Genomic DNA, 24157 nt, shown 5'->3' with positions numbered 1-24157 from the left:
ACATTTGAAATAAGAGCTTTACAATTAATTTTTGTGGGTATTTTTTTTTTTTTTTTTTATAAAAGTTATATTTCTGGTTTTTAATGCAATAAGCAAAAAGTATTATTTAAGAGTTGGTTATTTATGGACTACTATATTTATTGAATTCCTCACTACATAGGTTCTTGTTTCTTAGCCTGTAATGTTTTCTCGACAAAAAGGCAGTCATATGGCTGGTAAAGATTATTCTAGTAATGCTAAATTAAAAAAGAAAAATTCAAACAATAAAATTTCAACTTGTTATGGTGATGAAAAAAAAGATACAGTAGAGAATTTAGAAGTAAAACAAACAAATAACTACAATAAAGAGAGAAATACTAATAATAGCTCACATAATGAAATGAATCGTAGTAAAAAGAATACACTAAAACAATATTATCATAATATAAGTATGGGACGTAATGAAAATACTAAAGATAAGGGTGAATATAGAAAGAAGATTTATCAAAACGATTCTAGTAATCAAGATCATTCAAGTCATATTGGGAGATCAAATAATATTGATCAGAAACAGAAAACATATAGTACCCATCAATATTCAAGGAACAAAAATCAAATAAATGGTAATAACCAATGGAATTACGCGAATAATGGAGATATTATACATAATAAAAATAATAAATTGAATTCAGATTTTAGTGGAAAGTCTCTATTATGTGGAACAACTGTAGATGAACAACATAATAGAAATGAAAATGAGAATATGTCAAAGCCTTCTATAAAAGAATCATCTATAAGTAAATATGCACTTGGTCATATATATGCCTCAAAAAATAAAGTATATAACAATAAATCCCAACACAAGTTTGTGAAATTCTCCGATGTATTTGGAGTTTTAGAATGGATGCACCAAAGGCAATTAGTAGCTATTAAGTGGATATCAGAGAATAGCAATAATAGATTTTATGCAGAGGATTATCTTAAGGAAATATGTGAAACTAAAAATAACCAAAATCACTTACAAACTAGGAACAATGATATAGATGGTGCTAATAATCAAATTTACATGAATAAAGAAATAAATGAGACAACTGATGAGAGATCATCATCAAAAATATCTCTTGAAAACTTGAATTTATCAACTATAAACTCTCCTAGGCACTTTACTGAATTTGAAACTTCAGAAAAGGCCCTATCTAATAGTACTTCATCACATTTCACTGATCCAGATCAAAGTACTACTAACTCTCAAACTAAAACTATGAATTCTTTTATTTATTCGTCATACAATACAAAGATTAGTAGTGATCAACATAGACAAGGTAAAGGCTACAAGATATATAAGCACTTTCACTCTAAAAAACACTCTCTTGATGAAGAGAATAATCGTACAGTTACTAGGCGTTGAGTTTTAGACTCTTTGCCTATAATTTGTAAAAAAATTGATTAGGAACTCTAAAGATCTTATTATAGGTAGAGACTTTGTATTTATTATAGAAATGTGATATTTAACTCGGTTATTTGGGTTTATTCTTATAAAAATTGGGTCTCTATTCTTTGTCCATGTGGTGATGTGGCGCTTCTAGAGGTTTGTATCACCTTAGGAACTTATATAAGTAGATAGGAAATTAGAGAGATTCCATTTCTAATGAATATGAATGATGGATATTCAGTTGATGTGGAGCTTAAACTTTCTAATCAGATCAATGGTTCTAGTTTCAGAGGTGAACTTTTACTTAATAGTGGAGAATTAAAACAAATTCTTAATCATCTTCAAAAATTAGATTTATATACTTTTGAATTATCCCCAGAACCACTAAATACTCGCACATATAAGAATCTTCGTAAAAAGAATGTTAATGGGATAAAGAATGATAATAAGAGGCTAAAAAGTTCTCGTCCATCATATTCACGCGAGCTGAAAGCACTTTTAGGAGATGATATACACAAATATAATATTATATCTGAAAGTCGTTCTAGCCATCTAGGTTCAACTACAGTTCAATCATACGAAGAGAGCGTAAGAAAACTTCCGGATTGGGCTAAAAGATTTCATAGAGTACTAAAGATGATTTCTATTCAAGATATAGTAGCCCCTTTTGTTTCAAATGTTTCTGTATCTACTATAAGCTCTTATATGCAAGCAAATTCCTTAAGTGATGAAGAATGTAGTGGGGATCATTTAAAAGAGAGTGCAAGACGGTATTTAGAATTTCTAAGACGATGTGAACCTTTGGATCAAATATCATTACAGAGAATTCTACAGAAACTTGAAAATAATGAATATGAAACAACTGCAAGTGTATTTAATGATGTTTATTCAGTCTGGATTTGTGGATTTCGTGCAGATAATCCGGGAAGTCCCTTATGGATGAAATCTGTTGAAGCAGCATTAAATTTTAATCTTAAATTATGTTGTGAACCACTACAGGACGATTTCAATATGTCTATTCCCTCTATAAAAAATAAAACTTCATCTTTTTGTGGAATTAGGCCAAACTCTAAAGATATAAATTTGGAACCACCTAGGAAAATACCTAATTTGTTAAAAAGTCCACATAACGAATTTAGTCATCTTAAATCACGAATAAATAATTCTGATAAACGGAACTTAAATTATTCTACAACAAATTCAGCAACAAATATCCGCAATAAAGGGAAAACAAATAATTTACACTCATCTATACGTTCTAAAAGTATAACAGATACTGAGAGACAAGAATTTCAATCTTTACTCAGTCAACTATCTCAAAATAATCATGTTGACTTATTTAATTCATTTTCAGAAACTGCTCACTGGAGAGAAGTTAATTCAGGTGAAGTTGAATTAGATGACCAATTAACACCACCAAATGTATTTAGAGATATGATTTTATGGTGTAAGAATAAATTAAATATTCCATTATCAAGTGAAGGTCCATCTGGAAAATTAGGTAAAAGTACTCGTTATGGGAGTACTGTCAACTCTACAAGTTCATCTACTAAAAAGTTGCGACAGGGAATATTAAAACCTCATAGTAAAAAATCACAGCTTTCAGCAAAACAATTCTTTTCAACAGGAAGAGCTTTTAACTCACAATCTTCTGGAAGTGAAGATGAGGATGAGGATGAGGATGAACCATTACGTGAGAATATTTCGATATCTGAGAAGTGGAGATCTATTGTATCTTCAGATGAATCTGATAGTGAGCCTGAACTTACAAGTTTTTATCCACATTTTGGCTCAAAATAAATAACTTATTTTTGATTTGAGGTTTTTCATAACTTTAATGCAGTGAGCTTTAGTCATACAGCGAACCTTAATAATGAATTCAAACTTTTATAGGCCAATATAGTGTTATTGATGTAGTTATCAATTTATGTATGTTTAATAAATATATATATATATATAATTATGTGCTAATAGCCTTTTACGACCTTTTTTTCAAGCACAATTTTTAAATTTCTTGCATTCAAATAAATATCCTCAAATTTTGAAGAAATGAGTGCAAGTTGCTTAGCAATTTCATCTGGAGTTGGTGATTCTCTCATTTTAATTGTTTTAACTAGAGATTCTGAGAATTCTTTACCTAGAATATGGACAGCTTCCATTTCAATAACTGAATCTCCAATAGATATAAGATTTGTTATAATTTCGGAATTTAACTTTTTCTGTACTTCAAGAAAAGCATTAAATTTCCATTGATAATAACCTCCCGGAAATTCCATTTCGTATTTTGATCTTGCAGATATAATAATTACCTTGGAAAGTGTTGGAACTAATTTAGGTAAATATTTATTAGCAGAATATTCAACCCAACCTTCTATTGCATTAGTAATAATGAAGACATGACCTAACTCCAAAGATGATTCAAGTAATTTCTTACCATATTTTTGAATTAATTCTAATTTTTCTAAAACTGCTTTTGGTAATTCTACCACTGTAGATATATCAAAATCATTATCATTTATATTTATATTCCCCTTTTTTTGTTCACGAAAATCTACATGTTCACAATTTAAGATTCTATTTATATATGTTGTACATAATAATGTATCATCCCAATCAAATATTATTGCAGTTTGATGCTTAGGTGGCCGTTGTGAAGATGGTACCCAAATCTTTAAGTAACTTAATTTACGTAAATATTTTAGTCGGGGAGCATTACTCTTTTCTAGACTTAACAATTTTAGTGTAAATTCATCTTCAAGTTCAGTTGAAATTGAAGATTGTAACTCTCCTAATGTTTCAGAATTGTTATTAGCATTATTCTTTGAAGGTATTGAACGTTTCAATGTAATTCCCAATTTAGTCATAAGATTTATTCTCGTAGAGTCAGTCATAGTTTTTATATAATGGCTCACTATAAATTAACGCTTGGAAGTCTAAATACTGCATCAAATTATCAATATATAATTAATAAACACACACTTAACAAAAAAGGAGAGAAAGAAAAGTTAACACAATAAAAAAGATGAAAAAACGAGTTATATTTATTTGCGGGATATTCTAGCTATTCCTAGCTATTATACTATTATGATACATTTGACAATAGCTGTATGCCTTGTATGCATTAATAATCCTACTTCCCATTACTTAATAAACAAATAATTATACATACTCTTATTTAAGTATACTGAAACTTACCTGGAAGACCATCAATATTAGTTGCTCCTTTAAGGATACATTCCTTAATAATTTTACTTGATAAATTTGGGAATAATGAAACTAATATAGCTGCAACTCCAGATACTAATGGAGTTGAGAATGAGCTGCCAAACATACAACGATAATCTAAGACCACATCTCTGTATAAAAAATATTATTAGATTGTGTTTTGAATTCACTTAAACCTACTGTCACCCAAGTATGTAGAACAAATATTAACACCTGGAGCTGCTAAGTGTACAGAATTTCTTCCATATGCTGCTCTTTCCATAATTATACCTTCTCTGCAAGATTATTTAGTTCAAAAAGTATTCAATAGTAATATAAGATATATTGAAATGTATCATTGATCATACCTATTTAATGCTGTAACTGATATTACATTATTAAACCTATAAATATTAATTTAAACATTTTATGTTTAAAAAAAAATATTTATATAATTAAATTTAACTAATATAATATTGACATACCTGAAGGAAGCTGGATAAGTAGGGAATTGGTCATTATCTCTATTTTTGTGGAAATTTCCAGATGCTGCAACAACCAACATTCCTTGGGTCTCACTTCTTTGAATTGCTAATCTCAATGATTCAATTTGTTCACTAAAAAGTTCCAAATAATTTGTATTGAAAAATAATTTAGAATATAAGTTAAAAGTTTTTAAAGCTAAAATTAAACATTATTACCATCAAAATAATCTTACCTCCTACTACCATAACTATGGTTTGAAACCTTTACACCCTTATCTAATGCATAGTCTATTGCTTGTAAAATTCCAGAAACATAACCTTGAATATTTGAATCCAAGACTTTTAGTACCATTACTTGGCAGTACATACAAACTCCTGCAATTCCTAATCCATTATCTGGAATTGCTGCAATTAAACCTGATATATGTGTTCCATGTCCATTATCATCAGATGGAATCTTTGTATCATCTACAAAATTCTATATTAATTTTATGTATAGCACAAATAAATATTTAATTTATAATTAAGATAATTCATTGAAAATGGAGTTTTGTTCACAATATTACTTACCCAACCATAACAATCATCTATATAACCATTTTGATCATCATCTATTCCATCACTACAATTATATTCTCCAAAATTTCTCCATATCCTTCCCCTAAGATCTGAATGTTCAAAATCTATTCCAGAATCCATAACAGCTACTACTGCATTTCCAACTTTATTATTTATTATCTCTTTAAGCCTTTTCCAAAGTTTTGGAGTATTAATTCCATAATTCAAGTCACTATGAAACCATTGCCTTTCAAATAATGGATCTGATGGATAAAATTCATCACTTGCTGGTTGTCTTTTTTTTCCTCTAGACACAAAATTATTTAATTCTATTGGGGTTTCCTGTAGAATTTGTGAGCCTATAAAATCATCCTCATATATTCCCTAAAGATAAAACAATTATAAATAAATTATAAAAAATATTCTATTTATTTAAAAGTTTATCATCTAAACTTTGTTTTGATATATTTAAGTCATTATTATTCTTTTTTTTTATACAACACATTACCTCTATTATATCATCAAACATAGCAGAATTACTAAGTATAATCTGATAAAAATTTAGTGCATTAATATTATGAGGTAAGCTTATAATTTCAAAATTTAAACCTTTCAAGAATCTTGGAGGTTCTATCAACTTTATCTATAAATTAAAAAAAAAAAAAAGTCTAATTTTTTTATGGGAAATATATATATTAAATATTGAACTTACTTGCATTTTGTGCAAAATAGTTTCAATTTTTTGAATAAATGTATCTCTCAATCTCTTAACTATACCATTAGTCAGATTATTACTATCATTTTTATCCTTTACTCTGTAAGCAATTATTAACCTTTTAAGTTTTAATCTATTATGGGAATTATTGTTTGTATGCTTTTCTTTCTGCTGTAAATTAATAAATAAAATTCAACTTCAATTAACCAAATTGAAATCTTTATAATAGAACTTTTACCTTTACTATAAAATTGCCAATATCTTTGTAGGAAATTTCTTTATTAGAATTAAGATCTAACATATTAGCCATTTTTGTTAAATTCATTATTTTACACAAAGTACTTCTAGAAGTACAGATTAAAATTAGTGATAAGAACTTAAGGAGAAAATTCATTCAGCTAGATTTACTTAACCATTTCAATATTTTTATATAACAATTTATCAGTGTCTCATCCCAATCTGTAAAGGGCCCACTTTACAAGTTACTAATACTGCATGCATGAGGTGCAATAATACAATAGGCGGCAAGATAATATAAAAGTACCGCATTTTGACGAGTTAATTGTATATTTTAAAATTAAGATACAATCTATTTTCTATATTGGGCTCTCAAAAAAAAGTTGTATTATTTAGGATTATCATTTAATAATTTTATAAGTTGGTCATCCTCATTATAAAGTCCTGATCTAATTAAAATATCTACATCAGTAGGTATTTGCATATCCATTGTATTTGGTACCTTATTCACAGATTCTAGTTCTAGTGTAACAACTATTTGATCTAACTTATCTTTAAGATATTGCCTAGAAGCTTTCAATAATTCTACACACTGTTTTAAATGCTTTATTTCCATATCTTTATTTTGAATTTCATAATCTTTTTTGGAAAGTTCATCTTTAAAATAGCTATAGTCTTTTGCCATATGAGCTTTTTCAGTAGTTTTCTTCAAAATACTACTTTTATCTTCTTCAACATTCAACTTAGAAATAAGTTTGCTATTTTCCATTTCTAATTGTTTATATTTTCTTTTTTCTATATCTAGTTTTGTTTTAAATTTGGATTGAATAATATCTAATCTTTGTTGAAAGTTCATTTTCATATTATCCAATTCTCCATTTTTATTTTCTTCAATATAATCAATAGACTTTTCTTTTTCTCTTAAGTGATATATTTTTTCATTTAATAAATTCTCTAATGTAGCCAATTTTTTATTTTTCCTTTTTATGTCTTGTATAAAATTTTTCATTATAGTTTCTTGCCTTTTAATTAAAGAAAGGCGTATATTTTTTTCAATATCCTCAATATGCTTAATAAATCTCTCTTTCTCTAATTTCTTCCATATTTCTACACTAAGAGCAACCTCATATTCTTGTGTATTTCTTATATCATCTTCTGTAACCCTTTTACTATCTAATATATCATCCAATACTTGAAGAGTTAGTTCTGGCTTAATATTAAATTCTTCAACTTTAAAATAACCAAAATTTAAATATAATTCGTCATTTAATGTTTTATTTATTGTTTCAAAGTTATCTTTTTCTTGTAGATCTTGTAAAAGTGTAGAAGCTTCCTTCTTTGAAGAGAATTCACGATTATCTGATATATCTGAATAAAGTCCAATTGACAAATCACTAAATTTATTAATATTTTTATCTTTTAAAATTTGAGGTGATTCTGTTTTTGATTTTTTTAAAATATGTTTTTTATCCTTTCGATTTTGTACTTTGATTTCTGTAGTATTTTGTTTTTTATTACCTTGTAATTTTAATTCTATATCTATAAATCCTATAGGTAAAATATTTTCTTGTTTAATAGTAGAATTTGAATTATCTACAGTATATGGATATAATAAAATTCTAGTTGGCCAAGTTTTGTATGATAAAATAGATTCATTTATAAATTGTGTATCATCAGGTTGTATTAATATATGTTTTAAGGTTATATCACCATAAGAATGTATTTCAAGATCACCAAATGTATTAGATTTCCAAACTTCTATTTTAAGGGGTTCCAACTGGAGTCTATTACTAAGTGTATGCCAATTGCATGAAAATTTAGAAGATATTTCTAAAGGTTCTTTAAATATATTAGTAGATCGTTTACATGGTATAGGTGGACTTGTTTTAGGAGGTCTACCAGATAAATTTTTAGTACCACGTATTATATTGAACCAATTTCTTAAAATAAAAGTTATTGTAGCCGGATTTTGTAATGTGGTTGATTTAAATTTTATACATAGATTCCAGACAGTAATATCTAAGTAGTCATCATAGTTTGCTATATTTGATTCACATGTAAATTCAGACGTAATATCATCTAAATTATCTATAGAGAGCCAATCTAATGGATCCTCTGAACTGTTCATTAAATTACAAACAAAATATTGACTACTTGCGGTGAAATAGCCACAATATATTTTGCAAGCTTTAATCTAAAGCTGTTAATGGATCGCGCTCGTCAAGTATTGTGTAAAAATCCTGAGATTAGGATTCTAAAATAATAACTAATTTAATTATGATCTTAATTATGATTATACTATATTGAATATAGTACCATTTTATTATACAATAGATATAATAAAGTAAACAACTTTAATAGATATACCTGTAACTAACTACATTATTATTAATTAAGGATTAAATCCTTATTAAACTAATAGAAATTGACTATATGGTGTCTTTTACATCTATGCCCAAAGAACAACTGCTTTAGAGGAATTTAAAGTACCTGCACAAAATATCCATGGTTGTTTTGGATGCCAAACTGCACTTCTAAGGTTAGAATGAGCACCTCTAAGAACTTTTAATGGTATAAGAACAGGATTACTTATAATATCTTTAGGCATATTACAATAAAATAAATTCACATCTCCACTACTATTTGCAGAAAACATTATAGACTTATTAGGATGGAATTGGATTTGTTTAATTGTAGTTTCGCTATATCTTAAAAGTTTGTAAGGTTGATTTCCTAAATCTAGATCAAACCACGCTACTCTTCCATTACTTTGACCTGCAAGGATATATTGTCCTGAATAGTCCAAACTTAAACATGTCGGATTTTCTATACCAACTAATTTCTTGACTAACTGTTTTGCAGAATTATCATCATTTAATTTTTTAGTACTTGATCTACTATTAGATAAGTCTATTATTCGTATACTTCTTTGTGTTGCTATAATAAGCCATGGGTTTATTGTATGAAATTGAACTACCCTTACAAAACCCTTTGTTTTGTACACTTTAATTGAAGCACATTTATCAATAGAATGAATAATAATACGATGTGAAGGAGATGGTGATTTAGGACATACTGATACCAAATATATACCTTTTCTATGCCAATTTAATTGTCTAATGATAGCTTGATGTTTTACTTTAATTATTACTTTAATCATAGGTATATCTAACAGTGGTTCACATTTAGACCATGAAAGCAAAGTCATAGATTTTGATTCAACTTTATTAAATAAATTACTTGCTTCTGTAAGTAATTCTGCAGGTGTTAAATATGCAATTGAATTACAATCATATTTTTTTTGTTTTATATGATAAGATACATTTGGTAATTCTAATACCAATATATATAAGTTTTCTTCCAAGCCACATGCTAGTATTGGTAATCTTGGATGAAAAGCTAAAGATGTTACAATATTATTTGCTTCTATATCATTAACTTTAGATATATCAATTTCAGATTCATGTATATTACTATTAAGTATATTACTTTCATTACTCCATTCATAAGTATTCCATGATATTATTGGACGTGTTGTTATAACTTCAAATATTGTAATCATAGTTCCACAACCTATAGCAATCCATTGTCCATCAGTAGATACAGATGATAAAATGGGAGTCTTGATACTATTTATTATGTTATTATTTTTTAGGATACTATCAATATCATATTCTGCACGTACATGTGTAGGATATGGCTTCAAACAACTTGTATCAATTGTAGGTGGTAAAATACTCTCAGGATCTACATTCATACGTAATTTTATTGTCCTTGGACATAAATATAAATCTAAACAACGTTCAAATCTTTCTAAAATTAGGTTACTGTACCCTGGTACTCTTCTTAAACAATCATACTTTTGTGGAATTATATCCTTTTCATTATCATCCATTTCTTGTAAATTAGATATTTCCTCAGGAGTCATTAAAAATTCCTCTGGAGGGTTATAACTAAACTTATGGGATGGTGGTTCAAGTTTTGGTGCAGGAATATGTGCTGGTCTTTTTGATGTAGCCAAATTATTCCCCTCTGGAGTTATTATTTCCATACCCCATAAATCAAAAATTTCCTCTTCTCTATGTTTGTTTGGTTTCAAAATTCCCATTCGTATAAGTTTGGCAAGATGATTTATTTTCTTTGTCTCCCATTTTGATGGCACAAACCCACGCTTAGCAATAGGACGGTTTGACACTGGGAGAATTTTATCTTCTTTATTATCAAAATCTACTATGAAACCCTCTGGATCAAAATTTGGATTTACATATTGATGTGATAACACTCGTTGAATTATTTCTAAATCTTCATCTGTTAATTTTGTAGTTTTCTGATTTTTTATATCTAAAATAGTTCTCCAAGCATCTGGATTAGTTGAATCTACTAATGATTGTAGTTCGGAATCTAAAAAAGATTATTCAAAATACTAATAAAAGATCTATAATATTAACATAAATAATTAACATACCTGATTTTCCAAAAATCTTGCATAGTCTCTCTCCATCTATTGTATATCCCTGATGGTCAAATTCATCATACCACTTTAATGGTACATTACCTATGCGATTTATCTGTTCCTCCTCATCTGACAGTAAATTTTCTTCTTCTAAAATTCTCATATTTACCTAAATACCCTTCAGTATATAAAAAATTAAAGAAATCTAAATTTATGCTTCACTAGTAACTTTTTACTATTACGCGCTTTTTTTTTGGACTTTACCTTAAAGCTAATGTGTAACAGTATAGGATGCTGGGCCTTACCTAGATAAGAATAACCCTCAATATCACCTAATAAAATATCCATAACTTTCTAGGTTCAAATACACTGAAATTCTCATTTATATATTTATCTTTACATATCAATATTAATAGATTAAGTTTTATTTTTCTTTAAAAAAAAAAAGATTGGGTGGAAGACTAAAAGGAGACACCATCTAAATTAACTATAAATTTCATGATATTCCTTCCTATTCTTTGTTGACATTTAATAAATTTGATCTATATAACTAATCGTATAATTATGATTATACAATATGTATACTTATATAACTGCGAAAATCTTAGATACAAGTGAAAAGTAACAATTAGCTACAAGAAAAAAGGTGCGCTGCAATTAAAGTATGTACAAATTATTGATTCAACAAGCTTAAAGAAAGAAGTCTACCTAGTTTTAAAGTGAATATCAAGGGAAATGTGCTATTTAACTTGAAATTATTAGGATATATTAGTATAGAGTAGTTCCAAACCTTTTAAATAGGAGTAGTTATAAAATTAGCGCATAATATATTTTTGAGAACTCGTGACATGTTAATTTGATTTTATCTGGTATTTTTTAGTGATCCGTGATAAATGATATAATTATGACCTCAGAATTAGCTAATAATGAATATTCAGGTAGTTCTTCAGTTGATGCAAACTCCCCATTTCTAATAACAAATTTATTAAATAGTGATAAAAATTTGGACCAGGGAAAACTTCTGCTGTCTCATGATTCATCTCTAGCTGCAAACTTAAGTTTATGTGGAAATGTTACTGTTGGAAGGTTATTTTCATTTGATATTGGGGACTCAATAAAGAATTATGGTAAAGAGGTAAATTTTAGAAGTTTGGAGTTAAATTGTATATTTGAAACAGTACAAGAGATAACGAAAGTGAGTAATATTATGTGGACTAAAGCACTACTTAGATACAATGAAAAAACTCTTGATAATATTCCAACTCTGGTTATACTGGAACAAAATAGAATTAGAAGTTCTGATTATTGTCCAATTTGCAGAAAACATGGCGATATAGAATATATCACATTTATTTTTTTTAGACTGCAAGATTGTAATGAAACTGAAACTAAAATAATTGAATTGGAGATTATTGACCAAGATTATACAAGAATTAATTCATGCAATTTTAGCTATTTAACGATAGAATGGAAGGAAGAATTAGAGTATATGGAAGCAATAAGTTTTATTAGGATTCCTACTAGTTATATTCAAAAAAGATTTATTTCTGCAGATTTAAAAGTTGGGAATGCTAGTTGTTCAACTTGTTTCTCTTATAAAACAATTCAAATAAGCTGTGATCCTTCTATGGATATTGGGATTTGCTTTTTAATTGCAAACAATATTTTTCTTTCTACTGATATATATTTTAGGGATTCCCTCCGAGTAAAACGTAGGTTCTACTTACAGACAGAAAAATCAGAAACTGATATTCTAGTACAAATTAGTGGTCTAACGACTGAAGAAGGTTGGTTAGCCTGTTTTTTATCTAATGGTTATCAAATATTGATATGGAATTATTTGAATGGTGTTGCATTTCATTGTATTGATTTAACGGATCATTATTTCAGTGAATATAATCAAATTTATTTGGATAATTCTGGAGTTATAGCTAAATTTAAAAATAATTGTGTTGAGATTAAATTTTTACCTTCATTATGTGGTCTATGTATTGTACCTTACTTTAGGGAAGATAGTATGAATGATGGAACAGCTTGCTTAATAATTGATTTGGAGTCTTACTTTAGCCAATTACTTTGTAGTTTTTCTGTTTTATATACTCTCAAAATATATAATGAGGTAATTGTTTCAAAATATGATTATTTGTTAGATCCAGGAATGGAATTTCTTGATAGAATAAAAATTGGTCAAGGAAGTATAGCAAATGTCCAATTAAATACTGATTATCACAATTTAACTATTTTTCCACAAGGGTTCATTTTATATAAATATAAAGAGTCGTTGTCAAATATTTCATCTTTTTTGAATCCTATTGCTTCCTATTATTTAGAATTTCTAGCTACTACTGATTACAGCAAGAGATCACCTTTTTGGACGATGATTTTTAATATTAAATGGCTTCACTGGAATATTTATGATGATTCATTAATGAATATAATTGTTTATAGGTGTTTATTAAGTATAAGGAATGAAGCAAAAAAAAAAAAAGTATTAGATCATTGTGAATGGAATCTTAAATCTATTGAAAATGCTTTAAAATTATATAAGATGGCTCCATTAATAATTAATTATGAAAAAAAGTTATTAAGCAAGATATATATAAAAAGTGATTTATATGATTCGATAAAAATACTTATTAAGTTGTTAGATTTACACTTAGGTAATGAAGGTATACTAACAAAAAAAGAAAATGTTCTATATAACAATTCGAAATGGGCAAAAATCATTATATTACCAAAAACAAACGATATTGAATATAATTTTGAAGCTTGCACAGAAGATATAATCTTTATAAATATTCTATGCTTGCAGTTTTCAATTCTGATTCAGTTTTCAACAAAAGAATGGGGAAATGAACACCTCTTAGTGAACAAAAAATCTCAAAGATATGAAATCAAAAAAATTTGTTTTAAGGATTTTGATATTGGCAAATCTTGTAAGCATAATCATATTAATATATTTTACAATTTATTAATAACATACTCAAACAAAAATATTCAGCAGTTTTATTTGATAAGATCTCAAAAGGAGCAGATACTTGATTATAAAGACTGTCTCCATAATTATTCTTATAAATTAGAGAAATCAAAAAGATTTAAAACTTTATCAGATAGCATCTGTATTCTATCTAGTAGTGTTAATTTAAGACATATAATGGAATCTATGATAACTCTTCAGCATCTAACTGCTGCTACTGAATTATGTAAACTCAATGAAATTGATCTAGCAAGTTTACTCATGACCCAAGTAGAAGTAAGTATTAGAAATGAGGAACTTGATACACTTGCAAGTTCCCTTACCAACATACCACTAGATTTACATGTAAGAGCTATGAATAGAATAGCAGATTATTTAGAAGATAATTCTGAGATTTGCTTATCACTTGAATTTAAGATATCTTGCTCAAGAATTTGCCTTAGATTTTGCTTGGATAAAATAAAAATAGTGAGTTCTAATAGTGCATGGTTACAATCAAAGGATATTTTTCAAGTTCTAAGTAAATTGTCTAGGTTGTCAGGAATATTCAGACGATATGTAATGTTGAATAATGAGAAGTTACCGAACTATAAAAATAATACTGCAATTAAGGAAAAAAGTAGTATTTCCACATTCATTGAAAAGCATCGGAATATTTGTAACTTATTAATACTTGGACATTTTCCTACGCTATGTAGCTTATATTTAAATGAATATCCTCAAGGTAAAGTGAATATGCTCATGAAGAAAGTATTCAGTGAAGTATACAATATTATCTCTTCTCAACAAAGTCACGCTCTATTTCTAGCTATTCACATAGTTAGAAACTTAGGAATTAATATTTCTCAGTTTATAAAGGCAATAGCACTTTATACTCTTCGTAGGGATCTTCGTAAAAGACTTATTAATCACTTGTACCATAAACATGTATTATGCATAGAGGAGTACCACTGGTTTCAATTTCTTGTAGAACTGGAAACTGCATATCCTAATTCTTGTTATTCTGTAGAAGTAAATCGTGTATGGACAAACACATTTAATTTATCATATTTAAATTCAAAAATGCCAAGTTTTGGGAATATAGATTATTATTTAAATAATTCTTCTGAATTAAGAGGTGATTCACCACTTTCAGACACTCCAAATTTACTAAATTTTAAATTTCAAAGTAATTATACTGAGAATTGTACCGAAATATATAATAATGAAGTAAATAATATAAATAGTCCTTTTGTATCATCACCTATTTATCCGATAGGTGGCATTTATGGGATCGAGAATTCCTCATCTATGAAAAGCTCTTTTTGTGAAGAAAGACCTAATTTAACCTTAACATATGATGATACAATGAAAATATCAACAGATAAATATAATAAGGACTCAACAATAATTTCTTCAGTTCCAGAAGTTAGTGGGTACATAAATCAAGACTACTTTATTTCACAATTTTCTACTGAAATAATAAAGAAGTGGGAACTTTTAAGTTGCTTTGATATTGAAGACTTTAATCAGCTACATTTAACATCTAAAGAAAGTTCTTTTAGACTCAGTAAAATAACTGATAAAAATATGATTACTAATGTTATTGAAGGTCACATGAATATACCTGAACAGGAAGGAGCAAACTCTGTACGTTTATCTAGTGGGGAAATAATAGTATTAAATTACTCAGTTTGCAAAAAGTGCAGCAGTATATTTGAAGAAGATTTTGAACCAGAGAATAGTTTATCTTTAGCAGAGAGTAAAGCTGAAAAAATCACTTTACCTGAACAAAATCGCTCTTCAGACTTCACTTCTAAACAAGGTGGTAGGTTATGGCTTAAACTAACAAGGCAAAGAAACGAAATGGCAAATTATGACTACAGTGGATACATGAGTATATCATTAAATTTTGTTAAACAGTGGTCTATAGATACTTGTTGTAGGGTGGTATTAGAAAAGTCATACTCACAACTTTACACACTATGGCAACATATTTTAGAAGGAAACAAGGGACCTTTTAAGCATAGTGAAGCACTAACATATTCAATTATATACTTGATACTTTTTAAACACGAAATATCTCAAGAACAATCAAATGAATTGTTAGAATGTGAATCTTCATGTCACTATTTTATTCTTACAACGGAGAAAATATACACGAGTGTCTTTGCTTATCTAATTTCCCATCATGATTGGCGAGGCATGTGGCATTCAATCTCAGTTTTAAAGAAATCTCTTGATATAATAAATACAATATTTGGTAATCAGTCTAAGGCTAATATTTTAGACAAGATCATCCAAGAAATTAAGAGATACTATCCTGTTATGACATGCTTTTTAAGTGAAGTATTTTTTGACTCATGTTTTGCAATCAATTCTGTCGATTTAGAATATATCTTATACAAAACTACAGATTACTTAAAAGATGAAATATTTGTAACTGAAAAAAACGTTACTTTGAATCTTAATGAAAAATATATTTTGAACCATTTTATACTTTCTAAAAAAATATCAGACAAATATGAATATGATTGGGTAAATCTTTCAATAAAAAAATTTAAGTCTTTACCATATTTACTTAGCAAAGAGTTATTTCGTAAATATGTTTCAACATTGTGGATACCATTTAAAAATGGTCAATTAACAAAATTACTTGAGTACTTGTACCAAATTGATTCAGATAATCAACTTAATGATTATAAAATGATTATATATGAATTTTTAGGACTGGAGAAATTGCCACTTCTTTCTTTATACAAAAGCTCAATATTACTATTGAAAAGTACTGATGATAAAATAACAAATCAGCACTTAGTTAACTTAATTAATTGCAACAATCAATTACTGATTCCTCTAAACACACTTGTTGAATATTTACTAGATAATTACAGTCCTATAGATAGTTCTGACTTGCTAAATTGCAAACCTGTAACTATTTTGCAGGTACTAGGTCTGATATTTATTGCTCCATTTAGTAATATATCAGAATTAACAAAGTTACCAGAATCGGACAATTGGTTCATTTCATTTTCTTCTTTAGAAAATTTTTTAAAGCAATACTTCCCAAGACTCTTATTAGCCCTTCAAAATAATGAAGCAAGAAACTTCGAATTTCAAATTAATATCTTCAATCTACTTAAAATGGAAGTTTATGATCAAGATAATAATTCTGAATACATTACTGAAAGAGAAGATGGTATAGTACGATTTGGGGATATTCCAAATATTTCTAATAATACCTTTCCTTTTGTTAAACAAATATTAAACTACTTAGCTAATATAAGCCAAGATCACTTCAATAATATTGAAAATATGTATATTTCTCACAGTAATGAGTTCCAATATTCACAAAAGTTGTTTGACTCAATACTAAGACATGTTGGTACATTTTCTAAAAAGGAAACCCTTGTTGGATTACCATTAATGCATTATATAGCAACTGGTCGCCCTTTTATGGCTCTGCATTTGCTATCAATTAGATATAAACTAGCTTATAGAGAAGTGAGAAAACCTGAGAGTATTCTATATATCCCAATTTTATCCACAGAAGATAAAATTGAACTATACTCTGCTGTATATAAGTTGGCACTGCGAAACTTTACAAGAGACCCGATAGTTTGTGCTTGTATTACTTTTATTTCTTTACTTAACTTTCCAACGGAATTATTATGCACTGATGTACAAGCTGCTAGGTGTATATATAGTCATCTTATACATGTTAATAACAATAAAAGTGGCTCAGATCAACATTTACCCTCCATTTATGAATATAAAAGTAATATTGAAGTTGATGAAAATAATTACAGTATAATTCTTAAAATCTGGAACCTATTTATTCAATTTGGTCCACATAAAACAAGTGAGACTTTTAAAAATTTATCGAATTCTTCATTGTTACTTCCTTTAAAAAAAAACTTGTATCGTGACCACTCGTCAAGCCACTCAAATGCATTATTTACTGCACTTAAAATGCTTGAAGAAGCAGCATGGGCTGATGGTGATATTCAATACTCAACTGGAAACTCATATGACATAGGTACAGAGACTAGTGAAAATGATATTTTGCCTCATATACCTATATGGCAACTCGTTGCAGCATTTTGCAGAATACATGATTTGCCACGTTCACTGACACTATTACATGAACTGGCAAGCAAAGGCGAGTGGATACCCTTTTTTTATGAATGTGATATTCAAAAGTGTCCCTTTGAGACAGTTAAAGATATTGTTATAGAATACATATCAGCATATCCTCAATTACAAAGACACTTAAAAATAGCCTTGAATATGCAAGATAACAGAACTGAAAGTAAAAAAGAAATAAAAGATATCAATGACTTGACTAACTGTAATAAAAATCTACTTGTTGAGTTATTAATGTGGAGCAAAATGATTGAATTAAATAAAATGGATCTCAGCTTATCTGAAAAATTTCTAGAGTGGATATTTGCCAAAATACAGGAATGTATCAAATGGATGAATAGCAACTTTATACTACTCATTTTCCCAATACTTTTGAGTAATTTTTCCTTTCTCAACAATTTGAAAAAGGATACTTTTGATTCTCTCATTAAATTATGCATAAATTGTTATTTATTTATCAATATATGTTGGCATATTTTTGAACTTCAAGATGAATTTATTACTGAGAAAGTATGTTTATTACCAGCTTATCCAAGCAATTACTTCGGTTCATCTACTATAGAAAGAGAAGTTGTTGAAATAGTTACCTCAATGCAAGAGATAATAAATACAAGAACTATAAAGATAGACCATTTGAAGATAGGAAAAAGCCATAAAGAGACATTCACCTACTTCCGGAAATTACAAACTTCTAGAATAGCTAATCAATTCCTAAATAAACCAATTTGTGAAACTATTTTAGAGAGATACAATGACTTCTTTTATAACTTTGAAACTGGATTTGGTAGTGATCAAACCACTATTTTTTTGTGGGAGTTGATTTCACGTTATAATCAATACCAAATGCTTTATAGATTATCAAAATGGTTTTATGGCAAGAACTCCTTTATATGTATATTATTCAGAATTTTCAAAAGTATGAATCAAAATAATATGGCTGAATGTGTAAATTTATTGCAATATTTTTGCAAAGCCATTAACCAAACTACATTTAAAGGTGAAAACAACGTACATTACACACCTTCTATCGATTTTATTTTATTATACTTTGAACATCATTTAAACTCCTTTATTCCAAAATTATCTATTGTAAACCATAATATACTATGGAACTCAATCTACAATATATATACTACAATGCCTACAGGAAGAAACTCTATTGATTTATCTAAATATTTGCATAGACGTAACATAGTTGAATTAGCTACAATATTTAGAAACAATGAGTGCATAAATAAATATTTGGAGCAATGGATATCTATGGCTCCTATTGATATAGCTAACTATATGTATGAGCTTGGGGAGTATCAGTTACTGATTAAATATTGTGAACTGACAATATTACGCTCAAATGTCAATACCCATTCAGATATGCTACTTATTCTAGAAAAATCCTTCTTAAATGATTTGGTATCTGATTTTCTTGAATTTTCACATTCAGAATTATTTAATACGAGCTCAATCAGGTTACATTATATTAGGAGAGTATTTTGGAAACAACTTAAGATAACTTTTGAAGTTATTTACAAAATATCACCATTATTAGCACCATATTTGTACACTAAAATGGGAATATTTTGTTGGTACATTGCCGAAAGATGTGAAAGATTACTTAACCTTTTGGATCAATCAATTTTATTATCTATTTCACTGCATATTTTTAGAGAGGCTTCTGAACTTTACAATGGCAAGAGCTATGAAGGAAGCAAACTCAATAGTACTGGTAGAGTTCAGCAACTCATCCCACTTCCACTTTTTTTTGATGAAGAATATATACAAAATTGTATATATTATGCAAATTCTAAGCTATTGATTGTATTGATGAGTTCCTTTAATGATTCAACCAAGCTAGAATTTTACAAAAAACTACTACAAACAATAAAATTATCAAGTGGAGATATTAAAGATATCCACTTAGAGTATTCTGAAGAGATATTTTATTTGTTTGAAAAATGTATTTCAAAGGAAATAAAAGCAATATTATTTACTCCTTCTGGATATTTTAACTTTCAAAGTCTCGTTGTTGCATCTCCATTTAACATACATATACCTAATTCTCTAATGGCTAATGATTATCCAGTTGATGCAATGCATATAGTGGATTCTATTAATAAACTTGTTGATTATGCTTTCAACTTAAAAATTTGTGATGAACTTATCTTTAGATTTGTACCTACTAGTGCAAATAAGATAGCACAAGCAGAGAAAAGATTACTAGAAAAAGTAAATTGTAACATATTATCAGTAGATACTTCTGCTAATAAAGTACTAGCTGCTCCAATTCCATTAAGTAGGAATAATCAAACATGGGATATAATAGTTAATATTTTTGTTGAAACAAAATATATTTTATTAGCTTTTAAAAACATAATTGCATCTTGGTTATTAAGAGGTAATGTATATTTTTCGATAAATTCTAATGAAAACAATACAGTTAAACTAGAAACACCATTTCTGTGGAGTGATATACTTAAAATAAATACTAAGTATGATAAACCAGAATGTTATCCTTTTGATATTACTTTTTGTTCTAGAATACAATCTATTCTTAATTTATTTCAATTTACCCATGAGCTATCATATAATAAAGCTTACACACAACCATCTTTAAAAATAAAATCTCTGATCATGGATTTTGTACAGAATTGGGGAGTTTCTAGTGATCCATATGACTTTGAAACCATAAAATGTGATATCAACAACGCAAATTCTCAATTTATAATTACTTTATTCTATTCTCCTAATTTTATCATTATTCTTGAGGAAATACTTTTGTTGGCAATTATTAGAAAAGCAAGAGATACTACTGATGAGCCATTACAATCTTTGGACTTCGATTCAATAATAAAATCATTTAAGAATATTATTAATGATAATCCCTATTTTCTGACTTCAGATATAGATAGTATGTTAACAAATTGTATTATAAAAGCTTGCCAATTAAATTCCAAGTCACTAATATATATTTTAAATAACATTTGTATACTAATATATGACACCATAAATATTGGACAAAAGTTAATGGGTGAATATCAGAATTTGAAAAATAAACTAGATTACATGAATTGCTCATACACATATAAACTCTACATAGTTATTTCGGCTTATTTATGCTTTACCATCGGATCAAATAAAAAAATGAGAGTAAGCAGTTGTGAAAGTGGCACTTCCCATAAATTACTAGCATCAAATTGCATTGATCAACTAATTTATATTATATCTAATATTAATGAAAGTCAAATAGATACTATTTCTCTTGGAAATATCATTTTGGAATTCCCAGAAATGAATATTTTCGAAAATATATCAAGTAATTTAATCTCTCAAATAATATTGGACTCTTTAAATATAAATTCAATCACAAATTTAGATTTAAGTTGCACAAATATTATTTCATCTAGGGGATTAATGTTGAGAGTTGTAGGGAATTTAATTGAATCTTACAATAAAAAAGGATTAGAGGGATCATTATCAAATCTAGCACTTTTACATAGTGTCGGTTGTAATGATATTCTAGTTGAATATCTAGTTCAAGATTGTTTATCAAAGCAATGGAAATATTCAACAAATTTTATGTACTCTGACTGTGGTGAATATGATATTCTATTAGCATGCCGAATTTTAGTACATTGTTGTAAAATACTGAAATTGACTAACCATCAAAAAATGTACCAAAGTGTGATGAATCTTTCTGGAATATTCCTCTTACAATTACATTTTATACAGTTTTTTAAATCTTCAAACAATCATAAGCAGAAAATTGATACAAATCTTCACACGGAAATATCTAATCAATTAAAATGTATAATTTCTGATAAAGAAATTACAAGATTACTTTCAATTCAAGAAAAAGAGAACTTACTTAAGAATCAGAGTAATTCCAAAATTACTTTATTTAATTTAAGCATAGAAAATTTATTTGTAACAGTATTAGATGAAAAAATTTGCTCTAGCCCATATATAGTAGGAATAATATTATCTACTTATGAGATGTTTTATGGCCCAGTAGTATTATCAGTATGGCCTCGTATATTATTTAAACAATCTATAATTTTAGGAAACTTCGACTTCATAAAAAAATATATAGGTTTGTATGGATACCTGGATAGTGATACCATAAGTGCCATTATTGAAATATACCACAACTGCAGAAATAAAAAAGATACATTTGATGGAAAAAAGTTAGATGATATTTTGAATAGTTTATCTAAATCATCCGCTGTAGAATACATGAGAAACTACTATGAATTAGTTGAAATGTGGAACTTAAGAGGTAATTTTTGCATTAACAAAGCAGATGATACAATTACTTTGAATAACTGGAGCAGGCTTATTGAGTTTATTAATAATATCCCATTAAAAATATATACATGTGAACAAATAAATCCAGTTAAACTTTCACACATATCTCAAATGAACAAGATATTAATTAATGATCAATCTCTCTATGATCTTAGATGAAAAATATATTTATTGCAATTTTTATAAATTTATGAGCATAATATATTGACATGATCCAATATTTGCACTAAAAAAGTTTAAATTTATCTGTATCTTAGCTCAGAATTGATGATGAAACTTTAGTAAAAAAAAAGTTATTGAAAAAGGGGAATTATTAGAAATATTGGAAGTATCGGTACACTTTTAAAGTTATGTAATAATGTATTCTATTAAAACTAAAAGGCAGCTCAGATTTATATATATTATTTTACAAAATTATTTACTACAAATATTTAGTAAATTTGCAAACTTCAATATTTATAAGATATAATTAAAATGGCTATATATAACTATTTGTTTTTTTGTTCAATTCTTTTGTCTAGTATTAAAGCTATAGAAACTAAAATATGACATATTCCTATTGGATTAAATATATTATTACCAATAAATTCACTATAAGTTACATTAAATGAATATAAATATTTAAACTAAAGTATATATACCTTCATATATTAAATTTAAAACAAAATTCGTTGAATATAGCTTATTGGTAGTTTTGTGATGTAAATAAATTATATGAAATCTTTTAATCTTTAAATAGAAGCAAACAGGATCTATTTTCAGGTAGAATTGTATAATTGATTAAATGATTATATAGCCAAATTAATGGTTATTTCCACAATATAAGCGGAACAAAATCTCTAAATTTAAATTGGAATAAATCTCACTAAATAAAGAAATTAAATAAAGTTCTTAAATTTTGTTAAATATTTGTAAAGTCTCGAATTTAATTTTTAATTCTGAATAGTCTTCAAGAAATATACTGATAGGAGTCTTGGTTTATAATTTAGGAAGAAAAGAAGAAATTGAATATCACCACCTGGAAACTAATATCTTATTTTTAGTCGATATTTAGTAATTGAAATTGCTTTATTTATAATAAGATGATTATTTCTAAAATTAAAATAAGTTTAATTTATATATTTATGAACTTGTATTATTAAAATGGTTAATTCTAGTCTTTATTCAAAAGTTAGAAATAGTTTATATATTAAGTTGTGAACCTTTTACTAAGAATTATGCTACATATTTCACTAATATGTTTAGAAATTATCCTAAGCAATTTGGCTGAGTTTAAATACTTTAAATTATTTTTTTTCATTAGTGTTAATTAGTTTATGCAGACCCCAAATTTAGCTAATTGTATTTTACATAATAAATAATCGACAAGTTTAGCATATTATTTGTTATTCATTTTTAATATTTCTCATATTTAGGGATATTTTTTAATACTATATTAATACTCAAATATATTTATTAAAAATTTACACTATTCGTTGTAATTTACAGTAGTTTATTAAATCTTTTCATTCATTCTTCGTCTATTTGCTTAATATAATATTGTTGATTTCATTTATACATGATTTTAGCTCAAAGTACTGCTTATTAATAAATTGAGTAATCTAGATATATTTTAAATATAAAATTAATTTATTGTAATGTAATATTCATTCTACAACTCAATAATTATCCATATTTCATCACAGCTAAT

General features: G+C 27.3%; 7 protein-coding genes across 7 annotated transcripts, besides 14 other annotated features; 3 read left to right on the top strand and 4 right to left on the bottom strand.

Moving 5' to 3' along the window:
- Window positions 1–38: 38 nt before the first annotated feature.
- Window positions 39–73: a sequence feature (AT_rich).
- A 108-nt stretch (window positions 74–181) lies between these two features.
- On the top strand, window positions 182–1387 carry CMU_003770 (uncharacterized protein; the record flags this gene model as incomplete). The annotated part of the gene is made up of 1 exon (XM_002142851.1): window positions 182–1387. The coding sequence occupies one exon, from the start codon at window positions 182–184 to the stop codon at window positions 1385–1387; it is 1206 nt and encodes a 401-aa protein (XP_002142887.1).
- Window positions 636–663: a sequence feature (AT_rich).
- Window positions 1388–1633: 246 nt separating the features above from the next.
- Window positions 1634–3211, top strand: CMU_003760 (uncharacterized protein; the record flags this gene model as incomplete). The annotated part of the gene is made up of 1 exon (XM_002142850.1): window positions 1634–3211. One exon carries the CDS (start codon window positions 1634–1636, stop codon window positions 3209–3211), a length of 1578 nt encoding a protein of 525 aa, XP_002142886.1.
- Window positions 3212–3345: 134 nt separating this feature from the next.
- Window positions 3346–3375: a sequence feature (AT_rich).
- A 3-nt stretch (window positions 3376–3378) lies between these two features.
- CMU_003750 (uncharacterized protein) lies at window positions 3379–4302 on the bottom strand (the record flags this gene model as incomplete). Its single annotated transcript, XM_002142849.1, has 1 exon — window positions 3379–4302. The coding sequence occupies one exon, from the start codon at window positions 4300–4302 to the stop codon at window positions 3379–3381; it is 924 nt and encodes a 307-aa protein (XP_002142885.1).
- Window positions 4303–4586: 284 nt separating this feature from the next.
- Window positions 4587–6683, bottom strand: CMU_003740 (subtilase family protein; the record flags this gene model as incomplete). The annotated part of the gene is made up of 9 exons (XM_002142848.1): window positions 4587–4753; window positions 4817–4911; window positions 4984–5019; window positions 5101–5232; window positions 5334–5578; window positions 5671–6042; window positions 6167–6301; window positions 6371–6541; window positions 6612–6683. The coding sequence occupies 9 exons, from the start codon at window positions 6681–6683 to the stop codon at window positions 4587–4589; spliced, it is 1425 nt and encodes a 474-aa protein (XP_002142884.1).
- Window positions 5021–5093: a sequence feature (AT_rich).
- Window positions 5603–5627: a sequence feature (AT_rich).
- Window positions 6056–6096: a sequence feature (AT_rich).
- Window positions 6303–6362: a sequence feature (AT_rich).
- Window positions 6684–6998: 315 nt separating the features above from the next.
- On the bottom strand, window positions 6999–8738 carry CMU_003730 (uncharacterized protein; the record flags this gene model as incomplete). Its single annotated transcript, XM_002142847.1, has 1 exon — window positions 6999–8738. The coding sequence occupies one exon, from the start codon at window positions 8736–8738 to the stop codon at window positions 6999–7001; it is 1740 nt and encodes a 579-aa protein (XP_002142883.1).
- Window positions 8006–8038: a sequence feature (AT_rich).
- A 321-nt stretch (window positions 8739–9059) lies between the features above and the next one.
- On the bottom strand, window positions 9060–11226 carry CMU_003720 (uncharacterized protein; the record flags this gene model as incomplete). The annotated part of the gene is made up of 2 exons (XM_002142846.1): window positions 9060–11011; window positions 11076–11226. The coding sequence occupies 2 exons, from the start codon at window positions 11224–11226 to the stop codon at window positions 9060–9062; spliced, it is 2103 nt and encodes a 700-aa protein (XP_002142882.1).
- Window positions 11227–11443: 217 nt separating this feature from the next.
- Window positions 11444–11510: a sequence feature (AT_rich).
- A 457-nt stretch (window positions 11511–11967) lies between these two features.
- Window positions 11968–22626, top strand: CMU_003710 (uncharacterized protein; the record flags this gene model as incomplete). The annotated part of the gene is made up of 1 exon (XM_002142845.1): window positions 11968–22626. One exon carries the CDS (start codon window positions 11968–11970, stop codon window positions 22624–22626), a length of 10659 nt encoding a protein of 3552 aa, XP_002142881.1.
- Window positions 14012–14041: a sequence feature (AT_rich).
- A 231-nt stretch (window positions 22627–22857) lies between the features above and the next one.
- Window positions 22858–22888: a sequence feature (AT_rich).
- A 646-nt stretch (window positions 22889–23534) lies between these two features.
- Window positions 23535–23593: a sequence feature (AT_rich).
- A 291-nt stretch (window positions 23594–23884) lies between these two features.
- Window positions 23885–23933: a sequence feature (AT_rich).
- Window positions 23934–24072: 139 nt separating this feature from the next.
- Window positions 24073–24101: a sequence feature (AT_rich).
- Between the last annotated feature and the right edge of the window lie 56 nt (window positions 24102–24157).

Source organism: Cryptosporidium muris, genomic scaffold, assembly GCF_000006515.1.
Source record: "Cryptosporidium muris RN66 scf_1106632373429 genomic scaffold, whole genome shotgun sequence".
NCBI lineage: Eukaryota > Apicomplexa > Conoidasida > Eucoccidiorida > Cryptosporidiidae > Cryptosporidium > Cryptosporidium muris.
Note: the sequence above shows the minus strand (reverse complement) of the source record. Positions and strands in the feature narration are given on the sequence as shown.